The sequence below is a fragment of the Myotis nattereri genome (assembly GCF_964212035.1).
Source record: "Myotis nattereri genome assembly, chromosome: 3".
Lineage (NCBI taxonomy): Eukaryota > Metazoa > Chordata > Mammalia > Chiroptera > Vespertilionidae > Myotis > Myotis nattereri.
Genome location: NC_138077.1, coordinates 180053595 through 180073636, shown reverse-complemented (window position 1 = coordinate 180073636; position 20042 = coordinate 180053595). Strand labels below are relative to the sequence as shown.

The 20042-nt window shown below is 42.7% G+C and overlaps 1 protein-coding gene across 1 annotated transcript in view; it reads left to right on the top strand.

The window, feature by feature from the left end:
* The first annotated feature begins 5601 nt into the window (after positions 1 to 5601).
* SCP2 (sterol carrier protein 2) overlaps positions 5602 to 20042 on the top strand; it is a 101009-nt gene continuing 86568 nt past the window's right edge. Inside the window, exons 1-3 of the mRNA XM_081086530.1 lie at positions 5602 to 5797; positions 14433 to 14490; positions 19117 to 19188. Of these exons, the coding sequence (XP_080942656.1) occupies positions 5729 to 5797; positions 14433 to 14490; positions 19117 to 19188 (199 nt within the window). The 5' untranslated portion in view covers positions 5602 to 5728. The remainder of the gene's footprint in view (positions 5798 to 14432; positions 14491 to 19116; positions 19189 to 20042) is intronic.

Genomic DNA, 20042 nt, shown 5'->3' with positions numbered 1-20042 from the left:
GTCAATATTCAAAGAGTTCTTGAGGTGGCAAAAATTTTGAGTGGTGCTTTGTGCATAAAAATTCCTAATTAAAAGCGAGTCAGCTGAGGTCGAACAAAACCATGCAGTACTTGTTTTAGCTTTCATGCTGTGAACGAGTGTCCTTATCATGATCTATTTTGTGCCACATTTTGTTGTTGTTGTTGCATTTTTGTCCTTTTTGTTGGTGATTTCACTGTTTAAAAATGGTCCCCAAGCCTGAAGTGCTGTCTGGTATACATAAGTGCAAGAAGGGTGTGATGTGCCTTATGAAGAAAATAATCTGCCGAAATCGGTTTGGCTCAGTGGATAGAGTGTCGGCCTGCGGACTGAAAGGTCCCAGGTTCGATTCTGGTCAAGGGCATGTACCTGGGTTGCGGGCACATCCCCGGTGGGGGATGTGCAGGAGGCGGCTGATCGATGTTTCTCTCTCATCGATGTTTCTGACTATCTCTCTCCCTTCCTCTCTGTAAAAAATCAATAAAATATATTTAAAAAGAAAAAAAAAAAGAAAAGAATCTTAGATAAACTTATTTCAGACAGGGGTTACAGTGCTATTGGCCTTGAGTCCAATGTTAATGAATCAACTATATATGTATATGAATATACATACACACACACACACACACACACACACATTGTTTAAACCATCAACAAGAATGGCAACTGAATGGAAGAAGATATTTGCAAATTATATATAGACTAGAGGCCCGGTGCATGAAATTTGTGCACTGGGGTTGGCAGGTCCCTCAGCCCAGCCTGCCCCCTCTCACAGTCCGGGAGCCCTCAGGGGATGTCCTACTGACGGCTGGAGAGCAGGCCTAAGCCTCAATCTGGCCTCCCTCTGTGAGAGGTGACTGGGCTGATCAGGGGAAGGCACCGCCCCCATCACCCCACTGCTGCTGCCACTGCCAGCCACCACAGCTGCCAAAATGTTTTCATCAACACAGACTCCAGTCCCTTCACCACGAAAAAAATGACAACTTTCTTTAGGCATTTTCAAGATGTGTCTTTCATAGGATATGACATTTCTTTCTTTCTTTTTTTTTATCCTCATCTGAGGATGTTTCCATTGATTTTTAGAGAGCGGGGAAGAAAGAGGGAAAGACAGAGAGAAACATCAATGTGAGAGGGCCACTTTGATTGTTTGCCTCCTGCATGAGCCCTGACCTGGGCCCCAGCCAGGGAGGAGCCTGCAACCTAGGTATATGCCCTTGATCAGAATCGAACCCAGACCCTGCAGTCTGCAGGCTGAGGCTCTATCCACTGAGCAAAACCGGCTAGGGCAGGATATGGCATTTCTTAGCCCCTCCAGCAGTGGACCTTCATTTTTTCCTCCAGGAGTCAGGTGGAAAAACCCTAGATCACCTTCTTGGATTCTTATTACCCAAGTTACCAAGAACACTGCGGGGAGCTTAGCCAATGAGTGGTCAGAAAAGGTGTTTCCTCTGCAGCTCACATGCAGAGGCCCCCCTGGTGTGTGTGTCTGCTGGGGTGGGGGCGTGCTCTGAGCCACGTAGTGGCTGCTCGGAGCACGCCGCCACCCCTGGTGTAGGTCCGTGCTCCACCCCTGGTGTGTGTCCACTCTGGCCCACCTCCAGCCCCAGCCTCCCCATGGCCGCTGGGGCTGGGGGCAGCACGCAGTCCCCTCCTGCCCATCTGTTCGTGCACCTCCTCCTGAGCCAGTCGTGATGCGTTAAGTCAGTCGTTCTCAACCTTGGCTGCACATTAGAATCACCTGGGAATCTTTTTAAAATCCTGATTTCTGGGCCTCATCCTCCGGAAATTCTGTTTCTTTGTTATGGGGTGGGACCACAACATTAGTAACAAAGAAACAGAATTTCCGGAGGATGAGGCCCAGAAATCAGGATGTTAAAAAGATTTCCAGCCGAAACCGGTTTGACTCAGTGGATGGAGCGTCGGCCTGCGGACTGAGGGGTCCCAGGTTCGATTCCGGTCAGGGGCATGTACCTTGGTTGCAGGCATATCCCTGGTGGGGGATGTGCAGGAGGCAGCTGATCGATGTTTCTCTCTCATCGATGTTTCTGGCTCTCTGTCTCTCTCCCTTCCTCTCTGTAAAAAATCAATAAAATATATTTAAAAAAGAAAAAAAAAAGATTTCCAGGTGATTCTAATGTGCAGCCAAGGTTGCGAACCACTGCCTTAAGGCATCCCAGCTAATTTGCATATTACCTGTTTTTATATATATAGATACACACACACATATACACACATACACACAATCAAGGGTTAATATCCAAAATACAGGGTGGTGTTTACAGTTTGTATGAAAAGTAATACAATAATTAATAAATAATAATACAAGAATAAGCAGTTTCACATACTCATAGCTGAAAACCTACTTTTGCCACATCCTATATTTAAAGAACTTACACAACTCAACATCCAAAAAACCCACAACCCAATTAAAAAATGGACAGAGGACCTGAATAGACATTTCTTCAAAGAGGATATACAGATGGCCAACACACACATGAAAAGATGCTTGACATCACCAATCATCAGAGAAATGAAAATCAAAAGCACCATGAAATATCACCTCACACTTTTCAGAATGGCTATTATCAAAAAGACAACAAATGGCAAGTGTTGGCAAGGATATGGAGAAAGGGAACCCTCATGCACTGTTGGTGGGATTGTAAATTAGTGCAGCCACTGTGGAAAACATCACGGGGTTTCCTCAAAAAATTAAAAATGGGGCAGCTATTCCACTTCTGGGTATGTATCCAAAAAAACCTAAAACAATAATTCAAAAAGATATATACACCCCTATGTTCATTGGAGCATTGTTTACAATAGCCAAGAAATAGCAAGCGAGGTGTCCATCCATAGATGAATGGATAAAGAAGATGTGGTGAATACATACAATGAAATATTACTCATCTATAAAAAAAATCTTGCCATTGTTGATAACATGGATGGGTTTAGAGCAGCCGTGGGCAAACTACGGCCCGCGGACTGGACCCGGCCCATTTGAAATGAATAAAACTAAAAAAAAAAAAAGACCGTACCCTTTTATGTAAGGATGTTTACTTTGAATTTATATTAGTTCACACAAACACTCCATCCATGCTTTTGTTCCGGCCCTCTGGTCCAGTTTAAGAACCCATTGTGGCCCTCGAGTCAAAAAGTTTGCCCACCCCTGGTTTAGAGGGTATTGTGCTAAGAGAAATAGGTTGGACAGAAAGAAAAATATGATATGATTTCACTTTTATGTGGAATCTAAAAAAAGAAAGAAACAAAATAAAACAGAAACTCATAGATACAGAAAACAAACTGATTGTTATCAGAGGGGAGGATGTAGAAGATTGGGTGGAAAAAGGCCTGTATCTTCCTTGACAAAAGTCAGTCTTTACCTTAATTGAGCCAGCCTGTCTATTGACTCGCTTTTAATTAGGAATTTTTATGTTCAGACATCCGATGTGGTTACTGTATGTCTCTTGAGTTTGTAAGTCCCACCATGCAGGCCTCCCCTGAGCGTGTCAGTTTTAGTATGTGGCCTCCTCTAGGGATTTCATCCACACTAGGGATTCACATTCACACAAATATATATATATATATATATATATATATATATATATATATTTTAATATATTTTATTGATTTTTTACAGAGAGGAAGGGAGAGCGATACAGAGTCAGAAACATCGATGAGAGAGAAACATCGATCAGCTGCCTCCTGCACATCTCCTACTGGGGATTGCCCGCAACCCAGGTACATGCCCTTGACCGGAATCGAACCTGGGACCTTTCAGTCCGCAGGCCGATGCTCTATCTACTGAGCCAAACCAGTTTCGGCTATATTTTTAATTTTAAAATTGATTTTAGAGAGAGAGAGCGAGAGAGAAAGGAAGGGAGCTAGCAAGAAACATTGATTTGTTGTTCCACTTATTCATGCATTCATTTGTTGTTTCTTGTATGTGCCCTGACCAGGAATCTAACCTACAACCTTGGTATATCAGGCTGATGCTCTAACCAACTGATCTACCCCCCAGGACACAAATATTTTTGCAATACAATTACTGAGCATAAAATTGAGATGAGTTGAGGTGTATATGGGAGGTGAGGCAGTGAAGTCCATGAATGTAGGCAATGCCAGAATGAAACGAAATGCCATTTAAAAAATGAGATAACACTGAGCATATTTGTTTACAAAGAGCTATATAGCAGCTCTCTCTCTCCCAGGGCATGCTCAAGCCTTTCTTCCCTCCCTCTCAGGCTGCATCTCCTAAACGCTAATCGATGAGTGGTTCTCAACCTGTGGGTCGCGACCCCTTTGGCGGTCGAACGACCCTTTCACAGGGGTCGCCTAAGACCATCCTGCATATCAGATACTTTTTTAAAAAATATATTTTATTGATTTTTTACAGAGAGGAAGGGAGAGAGATAGAGAGTCAGAAACATCGATGAGAGAGAAACATCGATCAGCCGCCTCCCGCACATCTCCCACCGGGGACGTGCCCACAACCCAGGCACATGCCCCTGACCGGAATCGAACCCGGGACCCTTCAGTCCGCAGGCCGACGCTCTATCCACTGAGCCAAACCGGTTTCGGCATATCAGATATTTACATTACGATTCATAACAGTAGCAACATTACAGTTATGAAGTAGCAACAAAAATAATTTTATGGTTGGGTGACAACATGAGGAACTATATTTAAAGGGCCAGAAGGTTGCCCTAGCTGGTTTGGCTTAGTGGATAGAGCATCAGCCTACGGACTCAAGGGTCTCAGGTTCAATTCCGGTCAAGGGCATGAACTTTGGTTGCGGGCACATCCCCAGTAGGGGGTGTGCAGCAGGCAGCTGATCGATGTTTCTAACTCTCTAACTCTCTCCCTTCCTCTCTGTAAAAAATGAATAAAATACATATTTAAAGGGCCAGAAGGTTGAGAGCCACTGCTCTAAGGGTTCCCATGAGAATTGCAATCAGGGGAACAATGGCCAGCGGCAGCTGGACCTGGGCTCACCCCCTGAACCCGTCTCCAAGACCCCCTTTTTTCTGACTCCAGTGAGCCAAAGCAGCCCCACCTAGGTTCTCTCCTGTTACTTATTCTAAGCCCTTCCTTGTTTCACTGTCCCTATCTTTTAAATGTATCTTAATTCTTGAAATTATTACAGATGCCCCCTCCTTTTTCCCTATTGACGTCCTCCACCCCGCAGAAGTCCCCCGCCCCTCCACCTGGCTTTCACCACACTATCATCTGTGTCCATGGGTTATGCACATATGCATGTAAGTTCTTTGGTTAATCTCCCCTTCTCTCCCCCCTCGCCGACTTTCCCTCTGAAATGCATCAGTCTGTTCCATGCTTCTATGTCTCTGGATCTATTTTGTTCATCAGTTTATTCTGTTCATTAGATTCCACATATGCGTCTTTCTCCGATTGGCTTATTTCGCTTAGCATGATGCTCTCTGGGTTCATCCGTGCAGTTCACTGGTCCTAGTAGCTTCGCTAAACCTGCAATAAAAAAAGGGGTGGGGTTTGCTAGAAACACTCCCGCCCCCAGAGCTGCGCGCGCAGTCGAGCCTCCGCGCAGGCGCAGGTGCCCTGTCCCGCCCCTCCTCCCCCTTCTCCGCCTCCCGCCCCGTGAAACTTCCACCCCGAGGAGCTGGGGTTCCCCTGCCGCTTCAGGCTGACAACACCCCGCTGCGCTGCACCGCGTCCGCGACAGGACCGCCCGGTTGGAGCCATGACCCTCACCTCCTTGCGGCCTCGCTCCCTGCGCCGGGTGTTCGTGGTGGGAGTGGGGATGACCAAGGTAACGGAGCGGCGGTGGGGAGACGGACTCCAATCGGTCCGCTCGGCCCGCAAGGTCCGCTCAGTCCAGTCGGTCCGCGCAGGGCGCGGGTCAGGGTCTGACACTGTCCGTGAGTCCGTCCTCCAGCTCACCGCTCGGGACCCCGGCCCTCGGGGCATCGGAGGGGCAGCTGGGTGGGTTATGATAGAGTCTCCGAGGGATGGCAGTGTCTCCCTGTTTTCCATGCACCTACTTCCTCCCCTCATTCCATCTCATCCCGCGACAGCGTTTGTGGGGGACACAGCAAGATAGTCTCAGGTCCCCGTCTCCTTTGACCCCGAGTGGACCCTCAGGGGAGGCAGGGTCCACCTCACCCCCGAAAGGGAAGCGGGTGGTGAATGCCACCCGCTCCGCGCTCCTAGGAACACAGTAGCCCCCTGATCCGCGGGTTCAGTTAGCTGCAGCCAGCCACCGCAAAATCCCCAAAACAAGCAATTCCTAAGTTCTGAATTGCACTACCCTCCTAGTCACTTAGCAGCCATGCACTTAGCCATCTCGGTTATGAGAGAGAGAGAGAGAGAGAGAGAGAGAGAGAGAGAGAGAGAGAACATTCACATAACTTTTATTACAGTATGTTGTTATAATTTTTATTTTATTATTACCTATTGTGCCTAATTTATAAACTTTATCATGGACATGTATGTATAGAAAATAAACAGTATACACAGGGCTTGGTACTATTTGTGGTCTCAGAGACCCACAGGGGGCCTTAGAGCAGATCCTCCAAGGATAAGAGGGGACTGATGTACTCCCTGTTGGATTCCTTCCTTCTCAGGGACATTTACTTTTATTTATTTATTTATTTATTTATTTATTTATTTATTTATTTTTTATTTTAGTAAATCTTTATTGTTCAGATTATTACATTTGTTCCTCTTTTTTTTCCCCCCATAGCTCCCCTCCACCCAGTTCCCACCCCACCCTCTGCCCTTACCCCCCCCCCTGTCCTCATCCCTAAGTGCACAATTTTTGTCCAGTCTCTTCCCGCATCTCCCACACCCCTTTCCCCACCAAGAATAGTGAGTCCACTCCCTTTCTATGTCCCTGATTCTATTATAATCACCAGTTCATTTTGTTCATCAGATTATTTATTCACTTGATTCTTAGATTCACTTGTCGATAGATGCATATTTGTTCATAATTAGTATCTTTACCTTTTTCTTCTTCTTCCTCTTCTTAAAGGATACCTTTCAGCATTTCATATAATCCTGGTTTGGTGGTGATGAACTCCTTTAGCTTTTCCTTATCTGTGAAGCTCTTTATCTGACCTTCAATTCTGAATGATAACTTTGCTGGATAAAGTAATCTTGGTTGTAGGTTCTTGGTATTCATCACTTTGAATATTTCTTGCCACTCCCTTCTGGCCTGCAAAGTTTCTGTTGAGAAGTCAGCTGACAGTCTTATGGGTATTCCCTTGTAGGTAACTGAGATTCTTTTTCTTGCTGCTTTTAAGATTCTCTCTTTGTCTTTTGCTCTTGGCATTTTAATTATGCTGTGTCTTGGTGTGGTCCTCTTTGGATTCCTTTTGTTTGGGTTTCTCTGTGCTTCCTGGACTTGTAAGTCTATTTCTTTCACCAGGTAGGGGAAGTTTTCTGTCATTGTTTCTTCAAATAGGTTTTCAATATCTTGCTCTCTCTCATCTTCTGGCACCCCTATAATTCTGATGTTGGTACGCTTGAAGCTGTCCCATAGGCTCCTTACACTATCTTCGTATTTTCGGATTCTTTTTTCATTTTGCTTTTCCGGTTGGGTGTTTTTTGCTTCTTCGCATTTCAAATCTTTGCCTTGATTCTTGGGCTCCTCTGGTCTGCTGTTGGGAGTCTGTATAATATTCGTTATTTCAGTCCGTGTATGCTTAATTTCTAGTTGGTTCTTATCACAACATCAAGGGTCTCACTAGATTTCTTGAGGATCTCAATAACTTTATCGGCGGCTTCTAGACAGTTTTTGAGAGACCTTAAAAGTGTGGTTCTGAACTCAATATCCTCCATTGACAGTTTTGTCCTGTTTCTTTGTCTCCGCATTTTTTGTGCTTTCTTGTTGCACCCCCTAGTTGTCTTTGTGCACAGTCTTGTTGTAGTTAAGCCTTGATTGTTGTAGTTAATACTAGGGGGATTTGACCTCCAGGCCAAGTGGCTGTGAGAATCAGCTGTGTCTGCAGTGGGAAAACTTCTGTCCTCTGGGGAGGTGCTAATCTAGCCTTTGCCTGAGGCTATCTGGCAGATGACTCTGTGCAGGGCTTGGGCGGGGCGGGTCGCACGGGATCAACAGAGCGGGTGGAGGGAGCAGTTATGGCTGCTCTCAGTCCCGTCCCCAGAGGCTCTGCCTCTCAGAGTCCCAGCAACCGCTGCAAACCTCGGAGAGAAAGCTGCCCTCGCGTTCCGACCGATGCCAGACAGTCCTGCTTCTCCCGTTTGAGTCTGGGTCCCTAGAGACTCACCCAGAACTGGAGCTCAGAATCTGAGACTCCCTCCCGATTGAAAAGGACAACCGCGCCTTCAGCTACCAGCCCGCTCCACGCGTACCTCCCACCTTTGTATTTTCCGCACTGCGCCTCCTCTGAGTCTCGTATGCTGTTCTCTTTCCTTCTAGTTGAAGAATTTCCCCTCAGCCAGTCTTCCTGTGGTTCTGGGCGATGTCCGTTCCGTCTTTTAGTTGTATTTGTGAAGTGGTTGTTCGAGGCAGCTAACTCCGGTGTTTACCTATGCAGCCATCTTGGTTTTCCTCAGGGACATTTAAAAAAATTAAATCTTTACTGTTGAAAGTATTAAATATGTCCCTCCCCCACTCCATTGACCCCTTCTAGCCCACCCCCAACCCCTAACCCAGGCCTTTACCACCCTATTGTCTGTGTCCATGGGTTATGCATATATGCATACAAGGTCTTTGGTTGATCACTTCCCACCCACGCACCCTGCCCAGCCTTCACTCTGAGATTCCACAGTCTGTTCAATGCTTCTGTCTCTGCATCTGTTTTGTTCATCAGTTTTTTTTGTTTTGTTTTTTAAAATATATTTTATTGATTTTTTACAGAGAGGAAGGGAGAGGGATAGAGAGTTAGAAACATCGATGAGAGAGAAACATCTATCAGCTGCCTCCTGCACACCCCCTACTGGGGATGTGCCCACAACCAAGTTATATGCCCTTGACTGGAATCGAACCCAGGACCCTTCCGTCCGCAGGCTGACGCTCTATACACTGAGCCAAACCAGTCAGGGCCATCAGTTTGTTTTGTTCATTAGCTTCCACATATGAAGGAGATCATGTGATATTCGACTTTCTATGACTGGCTTATTTTGCTTAGCATAATTCTCTTAAAGTCCTGCCATGGTATCTCATAGGGTAAGAGATCCTTCTTTTTTACTGCTGCCTAGTATTCCATGGTATAAATGTACCATGGCTTTTTTTTTTTTTAATATATTTTATTGATTTTTTACAGAGAGGAAGAGAGAGAGATAGAGAGTTAGAAACATTGATGAGAGAGAATCATCGATCAGCTGCCTCCTGCACATCTCCTACTGGGGATGTGCCTGCAACCAAGGTACATGCCCTTGACCGGAATCGAACCCGGGACCTCTCAGTCCGCAGGCCGACGCTCTATCCACTGAGCCAAACCGGTTTCGGCATGGCTTTTTAATCCACTCATCTACTACTGATGGGCACTTGGGCTGTTTCCAGATCTTAGCTATTGTAAGCTATACTGCTGTGAACATAGGGGTACATACATTCTTTCTGATTGGTGTTTCATGTTTCTTAGGATATACTACTAGAAGTGGGATGATGGGGTTAAACGGCAGTTTCATATTTCATTTTTGAGGAAACTTCCTACTTTTTTCCATAATGGCTGCACCAGTCTGCATTCCCACCAGCAGTGTATTAGGGTTCTCAGGGACATTTTGAAGTACGGATGAGGAGGAGAAACATTAGTGAAGGTCAGTGTCTTGGCGCAAGATTTTTCTAACCTTGTTTCTGTTCCTCAAGTGTTCCCCTTTTTAGAAATGTTGATGCCTTTGGAGTTAGGACCAGATAATTAAGCACTTACTCTTTTTAATACTACTTTTGTGTGTGATAATTCTACTACCCACAGAAAGAGATACATCTTATATCACAGCTGAAATAAGTTTGCAAAAGCAACACTTATCTTTATTACATGTGATGAACTCTTTATATTTCCTATTCTATTTTATTTTTTAAAATGCTGCTCACAACCCACAACCCTTAAAATTGATTTTGTCACCCTATGCAAATCTACAGCTTTAAAAATATTGCATTATCTCATAATCCAAGTAATGGATTATTATCTCCATTTTATTGTTCATCTCTGAGACTAAGTGGGGCTAAGTAATTTTTTATCATGGTATAGCTCCTAAATTTTGAAACTGATTACTCAACATCTCATGTTCCTTCCATGATATTTCTGCCGTACATTACTGTTACAGTTAATTCATCATTTAAGCATATATTTATTAAATGTAGTATGTGTTATAAGCTAAAACTATCAAATGCTACAAGGAAGTGATTACTGTAAGAATCAGGATGGTGCCCTGGCTGGCTAGCTTAGTTGGTTAGAGCATTGTCTCTATACACCAAGGCTCGATCTCTGGTCAGGGCACATACAAGACTCAGCCAATGCATGCATAAATAATTGGGACAACAAATCTGTGTTTTTCTCCTCCTCTTTTTCTCTCTCTCTCCCCCTCCCCCTCTCTCTCCCCATGTCTCTCCCCCTCTCCCTCTCCCCCCTCCCTCCCCTTCTCCTTTCTCCCTCTTCTTCTCCCTCTCCCTCTCCCTCTCTCCCTCTCCTTCCCTCCCTCTCTCCCTCTCTCCTAAAATCAATAATAAAAAAAAAGAATTAGGATAGTATTTATTTTGGGGGTGGAGTGGGGATTGAGATTGGGACTGAGTGCCTAGAGAAGCTTCTGGAATGGCAGGCAAAGTTCAATTTTTTGGTCTGGGTGGTGGTGTTAAAGATAAAGGTGGACACTAGGTAACTATTAGGACACTTTAATCAATGATATACTATTGCAAAAGGGAAAAGAGTTTTAAAGGGCAAATGGGGATCAAGAGGGTGGTGCGTGGGGGCTCAGTAGTGTCAGAGAAGTGAGAACTTAAAACAGGTGGGAAGGAGAGGGGATTAGTCCACGTGAAATCCATGTAGCTCTGCTCACTGACACTTGTGTTGGCTGCACAAACAGGAAATTCTTTTGGCAGCCCTTAGTTTTCTCAGCCAGGTACTTAATTGGGGTTAGGGTTGTCCCAGGGATGTGGTCTTGAGCTGTTAGAAACGATGTTAGTATTTAAGTCTTTATAGGTCAGCGGAAGGCCTAACAGATAGTAGAGGAAGCTGGCTAGATTTGGTGAAGGAGAGAATCTTTGCTAGTGATTGCAAGAGTGTTTGCTTTAAAATAATTCATCAGAATACACATACACACACACACATTTTTTAGGGTATGTATGTGTGTCGTTTCTGTATCTCTGGTATTTGCAATAAAAAAATTAAAACTTTAAAAATGAGGCAATTAATAACTCCAGAAGAAAAAAACAAAATTGTGCAATAGAGGAAATTTAATTAATCATAGCACCCAACTTGGCTCAGGAGTGAGGGAGTATTTACTTAATAAGGTAAACACTGAGTACTGATTTAATAAAAAATTGTTGATTCAACCATATAAGAAATATAAATGTACTAGTATATGTGAATTGGCCTAAGAGACCAATCTTTATTGGGTATCATTATATAGTATCTTAAATTGATAAAGAAGCAATAATATAAGGATATTTAGAAACATGGCAATTTATAAAAAGAAGAAATATCTAAAAGTGGATATTTTGGGCCCTCGCCAGTTTGGCTCAGTGGATAGAGTGTCAGCCCACGGACTGGAGGGTCCTGGGTTCAATTCTGGTCAAGGGCATGTACCTCAGTTGCAGGCTTGATCCCCAGCCCTGGTCCCTGGTCGGGGCTCTTGTGGAAGGCAACCAGTGGATGTGTGCCTCTCCCACATCGATGTTTCTCTCTCTGTGTCTCTACTCCTCTCTCTAAAAAATAAGTGGATATTTTGGGAGCAAGTAAGACAATGGATGGGGAGTAATGAAGCAGGGTTACTGGTTTTATTATAAGCCTTGTGATACATATTATTTTGCACTGCTTTGCTTAAACACACACACACACACACACACACACACACACACTTACCAGTACCTCAGAAATTCCCCCTCTGCCATCATCCAGTCACTGACTCCTCTCCTGCAAAGGCTTGTCATAGGTTAGTTATGGCTTTTATGTTCAGCATTATGTTTGTGAGTTCATCCATAATTTTATGCGTAGTTATAGATTATTTATTCTCATTGATGTAACGTCCAAAGTGTAACCATATCACACTTTATCCAAGCTACTGTTAATTGACATTTGGTAATTCCCACCTAAACATGCTTTACATTTTGAAGGAGTAATGTTGTATGTGTTAATTTGCCAGACTAATTTTTTAAAAATTGCCTTGATTTCAATAAGAAATGGGAATGCGAGGTTATTTCACTGTATGGCTGGTAATTCAGTTTTTAATGGCTATTACTTGTTAGAGCCTAGCATAATACTCTTTGTGTAGGCGCGCTCTGTAAGTGCTCTGATTGTGACTTGAACTGAAAACTAAGTACAAGGAGAATGGAAAGTTTTTGGATGCTGAATTAGGGAATTGTGAAGGGTTTCCAAATTCAGGGATTATGAAGAATTGGGATGGGTCAGGGACAGGAATAAATGTTAAATATTTTGGTTTGGTGCAGTTTGACAGCTGCGTTTTGGCACCGCAGTGAAGTGTGGCATTTAAGTTAAATATCTATACAGTGTTTCAAATTGGGTTTTGTGACCCATTGGGGGTCATGAAATCAATTTAGAAGGTTGCCTCTAGCATTAAAAAAATTAAAAATAGAAAATATTGTACCAATATGACAAGGATAAGTATTTCATGCAAGTTTTGCTTTAATTGTATATGAATATACAGTTGGTCCTCCATATGTGGGTTCTACAGATCAAAAATATTCTCCCAAAAATGTTGTAGTTGGTGTGCACTATGTAGTTAGGCCTATGATGGTTGCAGAGGATGTATCTGTACTGGGCATGTACAGACTTTTTCCTTCCCATTCTTCCCTAAACAATACAACGAACAACTATTTACTAGCATTTATATTGTACTAGAGGCCCAGTGCATGAATTTGTGCACGGGTGGGGGGTCCCTCAGCCTGGCCAGCCATCAAGGCCGATCAGGGCCGTCTCGCCCAGTCCCAATCAGGGCTGGCCAGCTGGGGGGATGGACCGTGGGAGGTTGGCTGGCTACGTACGGAAGGTTGGCTGTGGGAGTGCACTGACCACCAGGGGGCAGCTCCTGCATTAAGCATCTGCCCCCTGGTGGTCAGTGCGTGTCAGAGTGACTGGTCGTTCAGTTGCTTAGGCTTTTATATATGTAGATTAGTATTATAACTAATCTAGAGATGATTTAAAGTACACAGGAGGATACGTGTAGGTTATATGCAAATATTTAATGTATGGGACTTGAGCATCTGTGGATTTTGGTATTTGTGTGTGTGTGTGTGTGTGTGTGTGTGTGTGATGTTCTAGAACTAATCCTGTGGGTCCAAGGGTGGACTGTATATGTATGCTGGGTTGTGGTATTTTATTGTGGTTTTCAGTCAGAAAATTTTAAAAGTCATCTTTCTTTATCACAAACATTTACTAGCAAACCACTTCACTTTATCTAATCAGTCACCAAGTTTGGTAGATTTTACTTTCTTTGTGTTTCTTAAGGCTGTCCACTTCTTTTCCTCCTCTGTGCTGCTGTGTTAGTTACCTCTCCCTTGGACTATTTCAGAATCATGCATTTGGTCTCACTGCCTCCAGCCTATAAGGTCCCTTGTGATTTGACTCTACAGCCAGACTATTGAAGTTTCCGCTCCACTACATATTAGCTGTGTGTCCTTAATGTTACTTAATGTCTCTGTGCTCTGTTTTTTTTAATGGTAAAATGGCGATGATAATAATAGTATCTACCTCTTAGTGTTGTTGTGAGGACCAGGTGAGTGAATAGATGTAAAGTGCTCAGCATAGTTCGTACCGCAGTAAGTTCCCAGTAAATGTTAGTAGTTAGTTATCATTTGGTCCTAAGTTCCTTTTCTATCCCTATCACTTGTCACTTCCCATCTTGTGCTTCAACCTCTGCAATATAAAACTTTTTTGCAGTACTTGGCTTGAGCCACATTCTCTCACTTCTAGGCCTTTGCTCTAGGATTTCCTTTTCTCTCGCTGGGCTAACTCCTACCCTTAAAGACGTAATTTAGGTGTCAGTCCCCTGGGAAGCCTTTCTAGTCCTCCCTCTGACGCTGGTAGTTGTCTCTCCCAAATCATTCTGTTCTTAGGACACTGTAGTGTAATTTCCTATTTTTCATTAGGCTGGCATCTCCTTGAGGGTAAGGACTGTATATTATTATCAGAATCAAGGAAATGCTAGGTGTTCATTATGTTTTTATTTGAATGAATGCATTTCTGTGACGTTCTGTTGTGAAGAAATCTAAACTTGCTCCTGTTTGTTATCTCCTTCTGTATTTCTAGTTTGTGAAGCCTGGAGTTGAGAATTCAAGAGACTACCCTGACTTGGCAAAAGAAGCAGGTAACATAGCACATTTAGACCTTTGAGCATTGTCGTCTGTTGTGTGACCTGTCTTGATGGTGGAGTAGCCTTGCCACCATAAAAGGAAGCCTGGCCAAGGGAGAAAAACCTATCAAGCGGTTGCCTCGGGGCTCTCTGGAGGAGGAGGGAGAACCTGGGGCATTCTTAGCTGACAGCCAGAGCAGACAGTGGCCAGTGAGGTATGTGCTACCCAGCTGTGTGTTGGGACAGCAGAGGGCTCTGTGGGAGAGAAAGGTAGGGTCACTAAAAGGGATATGACAAAATCAGCATCTTCCTTTTCTAGAAAAGGGATATTCACATTCAAAATGTATTAAATACCTGTAAGGTGGCTTTCCTCTCTTCGCTTGACTGAGCCAAGTGAAGAATTCTTTTTCTATCACTAGGCCATTGTGTGACTAAATGAGGTGATACAGTTTATTATTGTTTACTCCAGTGAGTATTAAGCAAAGAACTTGGATGCATACTGGAGAGTGAGCTGGACTCAGAGAGAGAGGGTCCACAGTGTGTGGGTCTATGTTCTCTAAGCCAGCAGTCGCCAACCCTGGTCCGTGATGTCTGAAAGGTTGGCGACCGCTGCTCTAAGCAGTCTTCAGAGGCACGTGCTTGGGCCAGGCTGCTGCTAGCAGAACTATCATTCTGAATTGGTTGTTCTCTCTTTAAAAAAGGAGGACACGCACAGTAGCTTCTTTTCATGGTAGAAAGAAATGTTTCAGAGTCAGAGCCATGTAGTCTAAGTCAGGTGTCAGTTGTTGACACTGCTGGAAAACATCAGCTTCCCAGCACGGGGAACCTGTGGTAGCTGCTTGGGCCCATGAAGTTGTTAGGTAAGTCCTCCTCCTGGGAAGTCTCCAGACCCATCCTGTTCCTGCGAGCTTGTTGCAAGGCAACCCAAAAAGAATTGCTGCTGTTATTCATTAGAGACTCCACTAGTGCCTAGAGTCCACATATTTGGATTTTGTTTCAACTCTATTATTTACCTCAGTATTTAGATATTACTATACATGAAATCAGAGCATCTCTGCTCCCCAAAAAGGAAGGTTCATGAGGTTTAATTAATTGATGTTGATTCTCTGGGTGGACGTTGTTCATTTAATATTTATCTTTTATGTTGCTAAACATTCTTTTTATTTTACTTTTTTAATTTTTTTATTGATTTTAGAGAGAGGAAGGGAGAGAGAGAAACATTGATTGGTTACTTCCTGCCTAGGGATCGAACCCACAACCTGGGTATGTGCCCTGACCAGGGATTGAACCCACCACCTCTTGGTGTACAAGACGATGCTCCAACCAACCAAGTTATACTAGCCAGGGCAATGTTATTAAATATTCTCTTTCTCTCTCTCTCTCTCTCTCTCTTTTTTTTTTTTTTGTTAACTCTCACCTGAGGATATTTTTCCCATTGCTTTTCAGAGAGAGTGGAAAGGAGGGAGGGAGGGGGAGAGAGACACAGGGGGAGAGAGAAATACCTGTGTGAGAGAGCTGTCAATTGGTTGCCTCCTGTACGTGCCCCTGACTGGGACTGGGGATTGAACCTGAAACCCAAGTACGTGCCTTTGACCGGGAATCAAACCCATGACCTTTTGGTGCACAGGCCAGTGCTCTATCCACTGGGCAATACCAGCCAGGGCTATTTTCTTGACTGATGTTTCCAAGTAGCTTCTGCCTTTCTCTGAAGTGGGAGATGCTTTAAACAGTTCTTTGTATATATTTTTGTTCCATTTCTTTTATTTAGTTAAACATTTTGTGGTTACTTTAGTAATATGTGAATGTAATATTTTGATTATAAAATGGTGATGTTGAGGTGAAGTTATGAGTTTAAAACTAACTGTAGGGATTGACTAGTAACAAATTCAGCCTGATTGACTCTGCTTACTGCTTAAAACTCTCTTCTTTTGTAAGCATAATTAGGAAAATATAACTTCATATAATAAAGGAACTTTGCCCTGGCCAGTGTAGCTCAGTTCATTGGAGCATTATCCCGTGCACTGGAAGGTGGTGGGTTTGATTCCCGGTCAGGGCACATACCTAGATTGAGGGTTAGATCCCAGTCGGGGTGCATACGGGAGGCAACCCATCGATGTATTTATCTCACTTCAATGTTTCTCTCTCTCTCTCCCTTCTTTCCTCTCTAAAATCAGGAAGAAAAAGAAAGGAACTTTTATGTAAAATAAACTTAAAAAAAAAAGTTTTTATTGAATTTAGAGAAAGAGGAATGGAGAGGGGGAGGGAGAGAGAAACATTGATGTGAGAAAGAAACATCAATGGGTTGCCTCTTACACTGTATGCACCCTGACTGGGGATCAAACCCGCAACCTGGGTATGTGCCCTGACCAGGAATTGAACCAGCAACCTTTTGATGCATGGGACGACGCTCAACCAACTGAACCACACCTGCCAGGGCTAGAATAAACTTTTAAAACATAGCTTTGTTCATAGCTCTAGCTGGTTTGGCTCAGCTGATAGAGTGTGGATTCTGGTCAAAGGCACATATTTGGGTTTGATCCCCAGCCCCAGTAGGGGCACGTGGGGGAGTTAACTAATTGATGTCTCTTTCACATTAATGTTTCTCTCTCTCTCCCCCTTCCCTTCCACTCTAAACATATATATATATCCCTTGGTTCCCAGTTTGTAGGGAAATGAGAAGTGTAAAGGATGACTCTACTCACATATCTGACATAGTCTTAGGTGAGATATATGCAAAGTTCAGACCACATCAATCACATTTAGTATAACTTGGGGTAAAAACCCCTAACATTCTCTTTTAAAAATATATATTTTTACTGATTTCAGAGAGAAAGGGAGAGGAAGAGAGAGAAACATCAATGATGAGAATCATTGATTGGCTGCCTCCTGCATACTCCCTACTGGGATCATATGCTACATAGTTTTATATTCTGAATCTTTAAACTTATTTTATCATGAGCATTTCTCTTGTTACTTAAAATTGTTTAAAAAATTAATTTTTTCATATATCACTATATATTTATGCTATGATTTTTGTTGGACATTTAGGTTTACAACTTTTTGATATTTTAGAATTATGGTGAACATCTTGCTAAATAAATGTTTGGTCTCCTATGGCCATGGTGGCTCTGTGGTTGAGCGTTGACCTATGCACCAGGAGATCACAGTTCGATTCTGATTACCGGTCAGGGCATTTGCCCAGGTTGTGGGCTTGATCCCCAGGAGGTGTGTGCGCAGAAGGCAGCTGATCAATGATTCTCTTTCATCATTGATGTTTCTATCTCTCTCTCTCCCGCTCCCTTTCTCTTTGAAATCAGTACATTTATTAAAAAAATTTTTGGTCTTATCTCCAGGTACTATTGAGGACAGAGCCTGGAAGTAGACTAATTGGAACAGTGTTATGAACATTTTAAGACTCTTGCCAAATTATTTTTCAAACTGTTTACATTATTAGTCTCACTAGCAGTGTATGGGAATGCCTTTCTTAATATGATCTCACCAGCATTATTATAACTAAAACATTAATTTTTTTTGCTCATATGTTCAGTAGGAAAATATAACTGGTCTGACTAAACCAATCCCATAATCAACTATGTGTCTCTTAATTTAAGAAAATTCAAAGTAATACGTTCATATGGTTAAACACACACACACACACACACACACACACACACTGGCTTATGATTCCCAGGCCTGTTCCTCAGGGGACAATTTCTTTCAACTCTTTTGGCTCTGGTTGTCCTGGTGGTTATCTCCATATCTCTGTCTATTCCACCATGCTTCTTTCAGTTTTTGGCTTATCAATATGTTTGTTTCTCACTGTATGGATGAGGATTTAACTTACACCTTCTCTTCAACCTCCACTCTCATCCCCAGTTTACTTTTACATATTTTTTCGGTTCCTCCATTGGGCATTTCTGTAACTTTAAATAGCACCCTTAATGCTCCATTTCTTGTTCCATAGGCAAGATCATCTCTTGATCCTCCCATTGTAAGATGATCACCTGAGTGTTCCCATCCATCTTTATCCCCAATATTGACGTTCTATCCAGTTTTTCCCACTAGATGTGCAGTGGAACCACAGAGATGAATAAGACAAGTACCTTGCCATTAAGGAGATTTAAGACGCTTGGGATTTAATATATTTATAGTTAGGTATATAGTTAGGACAGAAAATGTTAAATATCAAATAGGAGGTGTGAGCCCAGTCAGTGTGGCTCGCTGGTTAAGTGCCGACCTGTGAACCAGAAGGTCACAGTTTGTTTCCTGGTCTGAATCCCGGTTAGGGCACATGCCCAGGTTCTGGGCTTAGTCCCAGTGAGGGTTGTGCAGAAGGCAGCTGATCAAGGACTCTCATCATTGATGTTTCTCTCTCTCTCTCCTCCCGTCCTCTCTAAAATCAATAAAAATATTTTTTTAAAAAAGGAGGTGTGAAAAAGTAATGCAGTAGCTTAGAGGGAGAAATGATTACTTCTGAAAGAAGAGATCTGAAATGATTTGATGAAGGATTTGTCATTTGAATTAAAAATAGGGTATATGGAGGTAAATTTACTACTATGGGAAAAACCTAAACTTTAAATTTTTACTCATCTAAAGCAAATACTTAAAGCACTATTTGATAAAACCCTTCTGTTTTTATAGGTCAGAAGGCTTTAGCTGATGCACAGATTCCTTATTCAGCAGTGGAACAGGCATGTATTGGCTACGTTTATGGTACGTGGTAAGCTATATATTATAAAAATTATTCACCTAAATCTAGCAGCAACCACATAAATAATGCAAGGACATTGATGAATTTTAACTTTCAAAGCTCAGAATTCAGAGTTTTACCTATTGTTTCCAGATTTCTCTTATGTGTCAGCTTAATTTAACATGTATTTTTTTGCCATTATTATATTGTCAAAACAGGAGATAAATTAAAAAAATTTATCTTTAAAAATGAAAAAAATTATAGTTCTACCATATAAAGATAATTACTGTTCAGAAGATAAATTTTTGTTCCTTATTGTCTTGAAATTTGCATTTATTGCTTTTTATTTGATAAAAAATTTTCATTAAACCTTTTCTGATTAAAAAATGATATATACTGCCCTCGCCAGTTTGGCTCAGTGGATAGAACGTTGGCCTGCAGACTGAAGGGTCCCAGGTTCGATTCCGCCAAGGGCATATGCTTGGGTTGCGGGTTTGATCCCCAGTAGGGGGTGTGCAGGAGGCAGCCAATCAGTGATTTTCTCTCATCATTGATGTTTAAATCTCTCTCTCCCTCTCCCTTCCTCTCTGAAATCAATAAAAATATATTTTAAAAAAATAAGTAAAAATAAAAAATGATATATACTAATTGTAGAGAGAAAAAATGAAACAAAAGCACAAGAAAAAAGTCAACTGTCGAAGTGACTTCAGAAACATGGCAGCATGAGAGGTCCCTGTAGTCTCTTCCCTTGAATAGCTATAATTCAACACGTAAACACATCTGAGAAATCCGTGCCTTGAAACATCAGAATGTGGGCCACTCAGAGTGAGCAGGGGAGGAGAGAAGGGGAACGAGCAGAGATGGGGCCAGAGATACA